The sequence below is a fragment of the Colobus angolensis genome, unplaced genomic scaffold (genome assembly GCF_000951035.1).
Source record: "Colobus angolensis palliatus isolate OR3802 unplaced genomic scaffold, Cang.pa_1.0 Scaffold13, whole genome shotgun sequence".
Lineage (NCBI taxonomy): Eukaryota > Metazoa > Chordata > Mammalia > Primates > Cercopithecidae > Colobus > Colobus angolensis.
Window position 1 is genome coordinate 23969133 of NW_012114252.1, and position 10906 is coordinate 23980038.

The 10906-nt window shown below is 57.7% G+C and overlaps 1 protein-coding gene across 1 annotated transcript in view; it reads left to right on the forward strand.

The window, feature by feature from the left end:
* The first annotated feature begins 410 nt into the window (after positions 1 to 410).
* Positions 411 to 10906, forward strand: part of GRK1 (G protein-coupled receptor kinase 1) — a 15498-nt gene continuing 5002 nt past the window's right edge. The window contains exons 1-4 of the mRNA XM_011933929.1: positions 411 to 1344; positions 3123 to 3250; positions 4703 to 4860; positions 6430 to 6513. Coding sequence (XP_011789319.1) covers positions 646 to 1344; positions 3123 to 3250; positions 4703 to 4860; positions 6430 to 6513 — 1069 coding nt within the window. The 5' untranslated portion in view covers positions 411 to 645. The remainder of the gene's footprint in view (positions 1345 to 3122; positions 3251 to 4702; positions 4861 to 6429; positions 6514 to 10906) is intronic.

Consider the following 10906-nt stretch of genomic DNA (forward strand, 5'->3'; position numbering starts at 1 on the left):
CAGACCCCCAGGAAGCTGATCATTGTGGGCTTTTTTCCTCTCAATTCCTATTATCAGGTGGTTTTCTTCTCACTTGCTATTTTCTTAAAAATAAAAATGAAATAGAGTAGGGAAAAACAGCCTTTGTAAATTATGGTTTCTCCTGGCACCACCCTCTCCTGTCGGGCCCACATCCCAAGGAAAGAGCAGGCTTGAGCCTGGCTGCTGAGGCCAGGGGGTGGACGGGGCGGCTCAGAACAGAGCTTTGAGAGCCTCTCCAGCCGGGCCCAGAAGCCTGGGAGTTGTTTGTCGTCCTTGGGGAAAAGCGAGGCGGCCCCTGGGAGGAAAGGGCCGGGCAGAATGAGCTAATCGGATTCCAAGAGCTCAGGGGATTGTCTTTTTCTAGCACCTTCTCGCCACTCCTAAGCGTCCTCCGTGACCCCAGCTGGGATTTAGCCTGGTGCTGTGTCAGCCCCGGGCTCCCAGGGGCTCCCCAGTGGTCCCCAGGCACTCTCAACACGGCCAGGGCGTCTCCCTCGTCCAGCGAGGGCAGGGACGGGCCACAGGCCAAGGGCAGTGGTCAGGCCTGCTCTGCTGTGAGCACCGCCGGCTTGGCCTCGGCCGATGGGCCCTCCCTCCTGAAGCGGGCAGGAAGCCAGCTCCGGGATGGATTTCGGGTCCTTGGAGACCGTGGTGGCCAACTCGGCCTTCATCGCCGCCCGAGGCAGCTTTGACGGCAGCAGCTCCCAGCCCTCCCGGGACAAGAAGTACCTGGCCAAGCTCAAGCTGCCCCCGCTGTCCAAGTGTGAGTACCTCCGTGACAGCCTCAGCCTGGAATTTGAGAGCGTGTGCTTGGAGCAGCCCATCGGCAAGAAGCTCTTTCAGCAGTTCCTGCAATCGGCAGAGAAGCACGTGCCAGCCCTGGAGCTCTGGAAAGACATCGAGGACTATGACACGGCAGACAACGACCTCCAGCCACAGAAGGCCCAGACCATCCTGGCCCAGTACCTGGACCCCCAGGCCAAACTCTTCTGCAGCTTTTTGGATGAGGGGATGGTGGTGAAGTTTAAGGAGGGGCCCAAGGAGAGCCAGGACGGGCTCTTCCAGCCCCTGCTGCAGGCCACCCTGGCACACCTGGGCCAAGCCCCCTTCCAGGAGTACCTGGGCAGCCTGTACTTCCTGAGGTTCCTGCAGTGGAAGTGGCTGGAAGCTCAGCCCATGGGGGAGGACTGGTTCCTGGACTTCAGGGTCCTGGGAAAAGGGGGTTTCGGGGAGGTGTCGGCCTGCCAGATGAAGGCGACCGGCAAGCTGTATGCCTGCAAGAAGCTGAACAAGAAGCGACTGAAGAAGAGGAAGGGCTACCAGGTGAGCAGCGCGGCCCAGCCAACAGGGATGGGGCAGCAGGGTGCAGAGGGCCCCCAAGTCGCTGTGGGGCTCGGTGGCCCTTAACAGGTGGTGCGTCGCCAGCCTCGCCACGTGGGCGCCCCGCGGCTGTGCGGTCACCGGCAGTTCTAGTCCGTTTGCAGAAGTCCCTCCTCAGAGAGGGACCTCCACATTTTTGGGTGGGGACGTCCCTCCTCGGAGAGTGACCTCCACATTTTTGGGTGGGGACGTCCCTCCTCGGAGAGGGACCTCCACATTTTTGGGTGGGGACGTCCCTCCTCGGAGAGGGACCTCCACATTTTTGGGTGGGGACGTCCCTCCTCGGAGAGGGACCTCCACATTTTTGGGTGGGGACGTCCCTCCTCGGAGAGTGACCTCCACATTTTTGGGTGGGGACGTGTCACCTTTGCTCATCAGCTTTGCACCAACCACAGACTTGCCTCAAGTGTGGGGGAAAGAGGACCTCTCAGGGGAGGCTGAAGAGGGCAGTGTCTCCAGATTCTTTGCCATGGCCGTGGAAGACTTTCCAGGGACCTGGCTTCTCTGATGGCAGTGAATACAGGAGGAACTGAGGCAGGACGGAGGCAGCCTTGCTCTGATGACACTTTCTGTGAGGCGGAGCCTGGCGTGACGCCAGATGCAGGAACTGTTCCCCTGAGTGCGCTGTTCTTGGGGGTGGGAGTGAGCGACGGGCACGCAGGCCATGCTAAGTTTCATCCGCTCTGCCCGCTCTCGTCAGACTGTGCATCTAGGGCAGGATCAGCAGAAGCTGCTTACAGGTCTTAAGGGTGAGAGGCAGCGGCTGCACCGGGTGTGGACGTGATCTCCCGAGCCAGCCCACTGCACTTCGGCTCCACGCAGCTCCTGGTCCCTCTCCCACCGCGCAGCTGTGTTGAGGGCACAGGAAGCTCTTAGGGTTAAGCAGCAGCCGCTGTGCGCCCTGGCTCTGCAGGGCCTCAACCCTTAGTGAAGGTGAAATACCAGGTGGTCATGGCGCTGGGCAGAGGCCCTGGAACATGCGTTTGTTCTCGCCGTGGAACTCGGGGTGGGTAACTATGCCATGTGGTTGTAGCAGTGATTTTTTAAAATTAGCTTTCTTGACATCTAATTCCCACACCATGCCATTCACATCTAGCTGTAAATTGAACCCAGCAGTCAGCCTCTTCTCCTGACTGTCGTCACCTAACTGAACTCCATACTGACATCAACTGAACACCTCCCCCAGTGTGAATGCAGACAGAAAGGGGCCTCCGACATCAGGAATTCCCTCTTCAAAGAGGGGTGTGCTGTCCTTATCCAGACACTTACAAACTCACTCAGTGGAGCATTGTGAGGTTTTAAAATAAAGACAAAACGAAGCAGAGTGGTGAGGTGGTTTGGGAGATGCTGGCCTGTGAGCTCAGCCCACAGGGGCCTAGACAGGAGGGAGGGCTGTGGCTCCAGATTGGTCAGGCGGGGCTGGTGGGGTCCTCACTCAGGTTGCTCAGCCTTGGGGCTTGAGCCTCCCCTTGCCAGAAGCTGGCCCAGAAAACCAGAAGTCCCCTGCGTGAAGGAATTGACACGTCTGGTTTTCTGAAATGGGGGTACAGGTATGTTTTGAAGTAATTTGCAATTGCTCTGTGAAAGGAGCATTTAAAGCGTGTTTGCAACTGTTTAGTGGCTGTGTGTGCAGTGGGCGTGGCCGTGTGCCCCCGGTCTCTACAATGCACTGGTCCCTTTCCTATTCAAAACCGTCACATGCTCAGCGTCTCACTTTTCAGGGTGCTATGGTGGAGAAGAAGATTCTGATGAAAGTGCACAGCAGGTTCATTGTGTCTCTGGCCTATGCGTTTGAAACCAAAGCTGACCTCTGTCTAGTGATGACCATCATGAATGGAGGCGACATCAGGTAAAGGCTGGTCCAGAGGGCACCAGGGGACCCTGCTGTCCCACTGGGTCAGGGTTTCCGGCGGCGGGGGGCCCGATGGGGTTGCTTCCTGCGTGCAGAGCCATGGTGGCCCGAGGCCTGCCCTCGAGGGAAAGCCTTGCACCCATCACCGTCCCCTCCTCACTGTCGGTAGGCGCCGGTTCCTGAAACAATGCACCCTGGACCCACATTGGTGCAGGAGCCTGGGAGACGCCCAACCTGACAGTCAGGGCACATCCTTGTGTGTGGCCCTGGTGTGGGTATGGGGGGCACGTGGTGCTGTGGGGGATGCGTGATGCAGTGCAGGGGCCTCTGCAGGGCTGAGGGCCTTGCGCCAGGAGAGTAAATGAAGATGAACTTCACCAGCGCCCACTCCTGGGGCTGACGCTGGAGCTGGAGACAAGCTCAGGCCAGCTAGGGCCATGGCCTTGCTACTGTCCGGCAGAGAGGAGGTGGCGCTGCCCCCACAAAGTCCTGGCCCTGGATCCATCACTGAGGCAGGCCCCAGGCCCGTGTGGGAGGTCAGATCACAGGCTCGCTGGGTACCTGGGCCGCTTAGCCATTGATTGATTCTGTTTCCTGGTCTATAAAATGGGAAGAGATAATATCTAAGTTGAAAGATTGTTGGAAGATTAACAGTGTCTGATCCCTGTAAGGTTGGGGGTGTGCAGGGGCCATGGCTGTGGTTGGCAGCACCATGCCCCATTCTCACCTGCTTTTAATTTCCAAGGAAACTCCTTCAGGTGAGGCTGGTGGCCCCATTTTTCAGATGACGAATGTGAGTCCAGACTAAGTCACCACGCCAGGTGCCCAGGCGGAGGGGAGGGGCACTGGGAAGCTTAGTCACAGGGGTGCCCAGGGAGGGCCTGGTGGCTCCGGCCGCCTCGTGGTCCACCTGGCTCCAGGGCCTCCTCTCCTGTTTCCTGCGACTATACTCCTGGTGCCACCTAGTTTAAATCATTTCTTTTATTTGTTAGGTTTTGCTTCTCGGCAAAACCTGTCCATGGAAAACATAAGAAATGATGTTTTCTGGGGGAGGAAAGAGGCTGAGAAGAAACACCTTGCTGCAAGTCCTTCACGAGTCTGATGAACTCGGGGCCTGCGGAGCTCCGTCCCGCCTCGGCCGGGCCGCTTCCTGAGACGGTCTGGGCTGTTTTCCAGCCCCTGCAGCCCGCGCCGGGAAGCAGGGGCACAGGAGACGCACATGGACGGCACTTTCTCCCCGTTAGCCGTTGGGGTTCAGGGTCCCTGAGCTGCTAACACCACCAGCCACCATGGCCTCGGGGTCTCCTCTGCAGGGACACTGGGGGGCCAGGCCTCAAAACGACCAGAACGCTGGCTGAGAGACGTGGTTCTGAGGCCCCCGCTCTGTCTTTCCATGATTTTACTCCCCATTAAACCCGGGGCACATGGCTCCCGCGTGTCTGCCCCCAGGTACCACATCTACAACGTGAATGAGGAGAATCCCGGCTTCCCGGAGCCGCGTGCCGTCTTCTACACGGCGCAGATCATCTGCGGCCTGGAGCACCTGCACCAGCGGCGGATCGTCTACCGCGACCTCAAGCCTGAGAACGTGCTGCTGGACAATGACGGTAGGCGGCGCTCGCGGCGGTGAGGGATGGGGGCTCCGAGGAGGGCGGGGCGCAGCTTCCCTGGAGGTCTCTGCACAGCCTCACGAGGGTTGACAGCTGCGTGGACAGCGGGGGTGTCATCGTGCACCAGGAGTCACGGGAGTGCAGGGGTCTGCGGTGCAGAACTAGCTGGGAACGGCGAGTCTGCTAGGCCCAGTCCCCACCTTCCTTCTGCCTGAATGAGGCGTCACACAGGGATTCTTCTCAGAAATAAACACAAGGGTTTTAGGCTCCCGACGCTGGTAGGTCAGGCAAGTGCGAGACACGCACCAGGGCCTGAGAGAGTGCAGGGGGCCGGGATGGGAGGATCCCGCTGGGCAACACCCACGCCTAGCTGCAGCGCAACCGGCCCTCTTCCCTACACCCTGCGCCCTTCACCGTCAGCCAGGGAGCCGCTGTCGTGTGTATGGTGTGTGCTGTGTACGTGTATGTGGTTTGTGGGGTGTGTGTTGTGTGTGGCATGTAGTGTGTGTGGCATATGGTGTGTGTGTGTGCTGTGTGATTGTGTGGTATGTCTGGTGTGTGTGGTGTGTGTAAGTCTGGGGTGCTAGGGCCTCGTGGTCACTTGGTACGTGTGTGTGTGGTGTGAGGTATCTGGTGTGGTACGTGGTATGTGTGGTATTGTGTGTGGCGTGTGTGTGGTATCTGTATGAGGTGGTATGTGGTACTTCTGGTATTGTGTGTGGTATGTGTGGTGTCTGGTGTGCTACGTGTAAATATGGTATTGTGTGTGGTATGTGTGGTATTGTGTGTGGCACGTGTGTGTGAGGTGTGTATGTAGTCTTTGGTTGTTGGCGTGTGCTGTGTGTGTGGTCTGTGGAATGTGTTTGTCGTATGTGAGTGTGCAGTGAGTGTGGTGTGTCTGAGACCATGTGGGTTGTGTAGTGTGTCTGTGAGTTTGGCTGGGGAGGGGAGAATCATGGGCACTGGGTGGTGCTTATGGCTGTTTGGTGTGTGTGTATGTTTGTGGTGTGGTCATGGGGTGTGTGTGGGGGGTGTGTGTGTATATGTTTGTGGTGTGGTGGTGGGGTGTGTGTGTGTGAGTCTGGCTAGGGAGGGGAGGCTTCTGGGCTCTGGGACCTCATGGCTGCCTGGTATGTCTGTGTGTGGTGTGTGTGTGTCTGTGATATGTGTGTGTGTGGTGTGGTATGTGTGGTATGGTCTATGTGGTCTGCATGTGGTATGGTATGTATAGTGTAGTAGTGGTGTGTCTGTGTGGTATGGTGTGGGTGTGTGGTGTGATCTGTGTGGTGTGTGTGGTATGTAGTGTGTGTGTGTGGTGTCCGTGGTGTGTGGTGTGATCTGTGTGGTGTGTGTGGTATGTAGTGTGTGTGTGGTGTCTGTGGTGTGTGGTGTGATCTGTGTGGTGTGTGGTGTTTGTGGTGTGTTGTGTGTGTGTGCTGTCTGTGGTGTGATCTGTGTGGTGTGTGTGGTGTAGTGTGTGTTGTGTGTGTGCGTTTGTGTGAAGGTGGCTCTGGGCTCACCGGTACCTGTGCAGCCAGGGGTGACTCCACTGTGTCTGCCTCTCAGGCAATGTCCGTATCTCTGACCTTGGGCTGGCCGTGGAGCTGCTGGACGGGCAGAGCAAGACCAAGGGCTATGCAGGGACCCCAGGTAAGGGTCTGAGCGCAGCTGAGGAGGCTCTGTGCCTGTGTGTGTCCCTGTGTACGTGTGTGTGTGCACATGCACGTACGTGTGAGTTTGTGTATATGTGTGTGTGTACATCACGTGCATGTTTGCGTATATATGTGTGTCTGCACATCATGTACATGTGAGTTTGTTATGTATGTGTGTGTGTACATCACGTGCATGTTTGCGTATATATGTGTGTCTGCACATCATGTACATGTGAGTTTGTTATGTATGTGTGTGTGTACATCACGTGCATGTGAGTTTGTGTATCTATGTTTGTGCACATCACGTACATGTTTGTGCATATATGTGTGTGCACATATGTACATGTGAGTTTGCGTGTGTGTGCACATCATGTACGTGTGAGTTTGTGTATATGTCTGTGTGCACATCACGTACATGTGAGTTCGTGTATATATGTGTGTCTGTGCACATGGGCGTCTGTGTGTGCCTGTGTCTGAGGGTGTCTGTGTGGTTGTGCATTTATGTGTATGTGAGTGTTGTGAACCCTGAAAATCGGAGGCAGGTACCAGTTAATTTAGAAAGTTTATTTTGCTGAGATTGAGGACGCGAGTCCGTGATGGCCTTAGGAAATCCTGACGACTTGTGACCGCGGCACGGTTTGATTTTACACATTTTAGGGAGCCAGGAGACATCAGTCAGCATACGTAAGATGAACACTGGTTCTGTCTGGAAAGGCGGGGACAACTCGAAGTGGGGAGGGGCTTCCAGGTCATAGGAAGATAAGAGACAAATGGCTACATTCTTTTGAGTTTCTGATTAGTCTCTCCAGAGGAGGCGGTCAGATATGCATTTGTCTCAGTGAGCAGAGGGTGACTTTGAATAGAACGGGAGGCGCGTTTGCCATAAGCAGCTCCCAGCTTGACTTTTCCCTTTAGTTTAGTGATTTTGGGTCCTGAGATATTTTTATTTTACAGTGTGCATGTGTGTCTGTGTGTGCATGCCTGCGTCTCTGTGCACACGTGTGTGTGCCTGTGTGCATGTGTGCCTGTGTGCCTGTGTGTGCATGCCTGAGTCTTGGAGCACACACGTGTGTGTCTGTGTGCATGCGTGCCTGTGTGTGCATGCCTGCATCTCTGTGCACACATGTGTCTGTGTGTCTGTGTGCATGTGTGCCTGTGTGCATGCCTGCATCTCTGTGCACACACATGTGTCTGTGTGTGTGCATGCCCATGTCTCTGTGCACACACATGTGCCTGTGTGCCTGTATGTGCATGCATGCCTCTTTGTGCACATATGTGTGTCTGTGTACATGTGTGTCTGTGTGTGTGCATGTGTTCCTGTGTGTGCATGCCTGGGTCTTTGTGCACACATGTGTGTCTGTGTGCCTGTATGTGTATGTCTTTGTGCATACGTGTGTGTGCGCATGTGTGCCTTACATGCCTGTGTGCACACACGTGTGCCTGTGTGCCTGTGTCTTTGTGCGCACATGTGTCTGTGTGTGTGCATGTGTGTCTGTGGGTATGTGTGCCTGTATGTGTATGCCTGTGTCTTTGTGCACATATGTGTGCATGTGTGCCTGTGTGTGCATGCCTGCATCTCTGTGCACACACGTGTGTCCGTGTGCCTGTGTGTGAGTGCACATGCATGGTGCATCCTGCTGCCTCTCCCATCCCGTCTCATCTCCTCTCACCTCCCCCCAGGCAGGGAGGCTCGCAACACTTGTAGAGGAGAGGAGACCCCCACAGTCAAGCAGACTGGGGTCCGTGTTCTGGGCCCAGCACCTGTTGGCGTGTGGCCTGTGTACTTTACTTAACCTCCGAGCCTCCTGCTAGCACTCGGTGCACAGGCTTGCTGAGGAGACCTCACACGCCGTGTGCCCGGCGCCTGTGTACAGCAGCCACACTGTGAATTTCAGTTCTTCCTCCCTCCTCTGCAGTCTTGAGGGTCCGCGTGTCGGGGCTCACTTCTGCTGGGATTTGCAGAGATTGAACCTTCCCCGGGGTTGCTCTGGCTCTGGGGAGGCAGTGCTGTCGCCTGGTGGGGTTTGTGTGTGCTGGTGTTTCGGATCCTCCCGTGTGGCTGCTCAGGCACTGGGTGTCTTTGTGCCGTGGCCAAGGTGGGGACATCCTTGCTCCAGCTGGACTTAGGGGAAGGTGCATCTCGGAATGGGGGCCAAGGACTGTTTCCCCACAGCTCTGAAGAAGGGCAGTTCTGTGCTCACACCCCTCACGGCTGGGTTGCAATCTGGATGTGGGATTCAGTGGCCACTGAGTGCTTAGGGCTCTGTGAAAGGCACCCAGTGGTCGAAGGTCTGAGAACTTTCTGGAAGGCAGCTCACCCTGGGGGATCCCATGGCTCAAGGAAGCCTTGGGTGGCACCTGTTCTTCGTGAGATGATCCAAGCCTCTTTCTGGGTCTGTAGAAGCGGTGGGCACTGTGGCCCTCAAGTCTTTGGGATCCTTGCCAAGCCTGGGTGTGACCGCGTGGGTGGAAGCCGCCCCACGCATTTCGGGGAGATCCAGGTGGACTCTGAGGCCGGGACTTGAAGAGTTAACCTCACGGATGGAAAGGGCCCAGCTTTGAGGCCGAGTGTGATGGCCCGGCTGGCCGCCAGGGGGCCCCCTGCCTTCGCTGGTGCCCGTTCCTCGGAGCTCCAGCTGCACACAGCAGGGCTGGGCTCAGGCCGTGACCTCAGCACAGTGACCTGGAGATGCTGACGTCAGGGTGCAGGCTGCGAGGCCGGTGCCAGTTCAGCAAAGCCCCAGAGTCCGCGTCCTTCTTCCTGGCACTCTCGCACCCTCCCACACAGCCCCCCACGCAGAGAGAGACACCACAGCCAGCAGGAGTCTGTCCGGGGACTCCCCCTTGCCAGTGCTGTGCCAGCCCAGGAGCGTGCACAGGGCGGGGCCGGTCATGCCTGGTCCTCAGTTTGAGTTCAGGGGCGGGAGAATTTGTGAACAGAGCAGATAGAGCTGGCTCCCTCACGCTTTCTGTCAATATTTACTGGCCGCTGCGTGGCTGCAGGTCCCTCAGGAGGCCTGGGGCACAAACAGGTGCGCCGTCCGGGCTGCGTCATGGGGTCAGGCCAGGAGGGCGGGGGGGCTCCTTGGCCCAGGAGCTGACAGGAGCCTGCGGTCTGGTGGGCCTTGCTTGTGCCTGGTCTGGAGCTGAGAAGGCTCTGGGTGGGTCTAGAGGCTGTGGTCATGTGAGCAGTTCCTTCCGGAGTCTGGGCAGAATTCTGACGTCAGTGTAATCCTGGACCAGCAGGGCATATGCAGGGCCTATGGCTCTATGGAGGAGGGTTCCTGCGACTCTTTTGGGGAAAAAGGATTCTGTGGCCACATTAGCCTGGCCCTCAGACACGGTGAAGGACCAGGAAGGACCTTGACCCAGAAATGTCAGAACTGACCAGCCCCAGCAGCCCCCGTGCCCCAGCCTGCGGCCCCTCTGCCCAGTCCCAGGACGTCCATCATGGGGCCATCCAGCGGGCCTGTCCACCACTGTGTGCTGGGCTGGCCTCACCTGGGTGGCAGCTGGGGAGCTGACATAGCTCACACAGGCCCCACGTGCCACACAGAGCTGGCTTGGGGGCCAGGCAGGTGTCTGAACCTCTCCTGGAGTCTGACTCACCAGAGCTCATGGCTACGGCCACTGGAGACAAGAGGGCAGAGCACTCAGGGAGGCAGCCCACAGTCTGTGGACTGGCTTGTGGGTTGTGGACTGTGGGCTGTAGGGTGTGGGCTGTGGGCTATGGCCTGTGGACCATGGGCTGTGGCCTGTGGGCTGTGGACAGTGGCCTGTGGACTGTGGGCTGTGGGGTGTGGGCCGTGGCCTTGGACAAGTTGCTGCATATCCCCATCGTGAGTACTCCATGGCGATGAGGAGTACCTATGCGATGAGGAGTACCCATGCGATGAGGAGTTACCCATGGCAAGCTGATGGCATATAGTGGACTGCTGTGCCTGGCACGCAGGGCAGGCTGGAGCGAGTGCTGTGCTCATCACCATGGTGGCATCGCAGTGGGGCCTGGAGGGTCTGCGGCCATCACTCAGAGATGCCCCAGCTCCGTGGAACAGGCACAGGGTTGGACCACGGAAGTGCCTGAGCTGAGGCAGGCGGGATCTGCGGCTTCCACCCTGGAGGGGAAGCTTGCTCACAAGGAGAGGGAAACCTCAGTGCGTGGCTGTGGCCTTGAACCTCATCTCTGTGAAGAAGGAGGGATACCATGGAGAGGGCGGAAGGGCCGGGGAGGGCACAGCCTGGTTGGCAGGGTCTGCAGGGAGCCACAAAAGGTGGACAAGGCCAGGTAGGTGGGCAAGCCTCAGCCGGAGGTGGGGAGGAGAGGAGAGGACCCTGTGCCAGCCTCAGCCGGAGGTGGGGAGGAGAGGAGAGGACCCTGTGCCAGCCTCAGC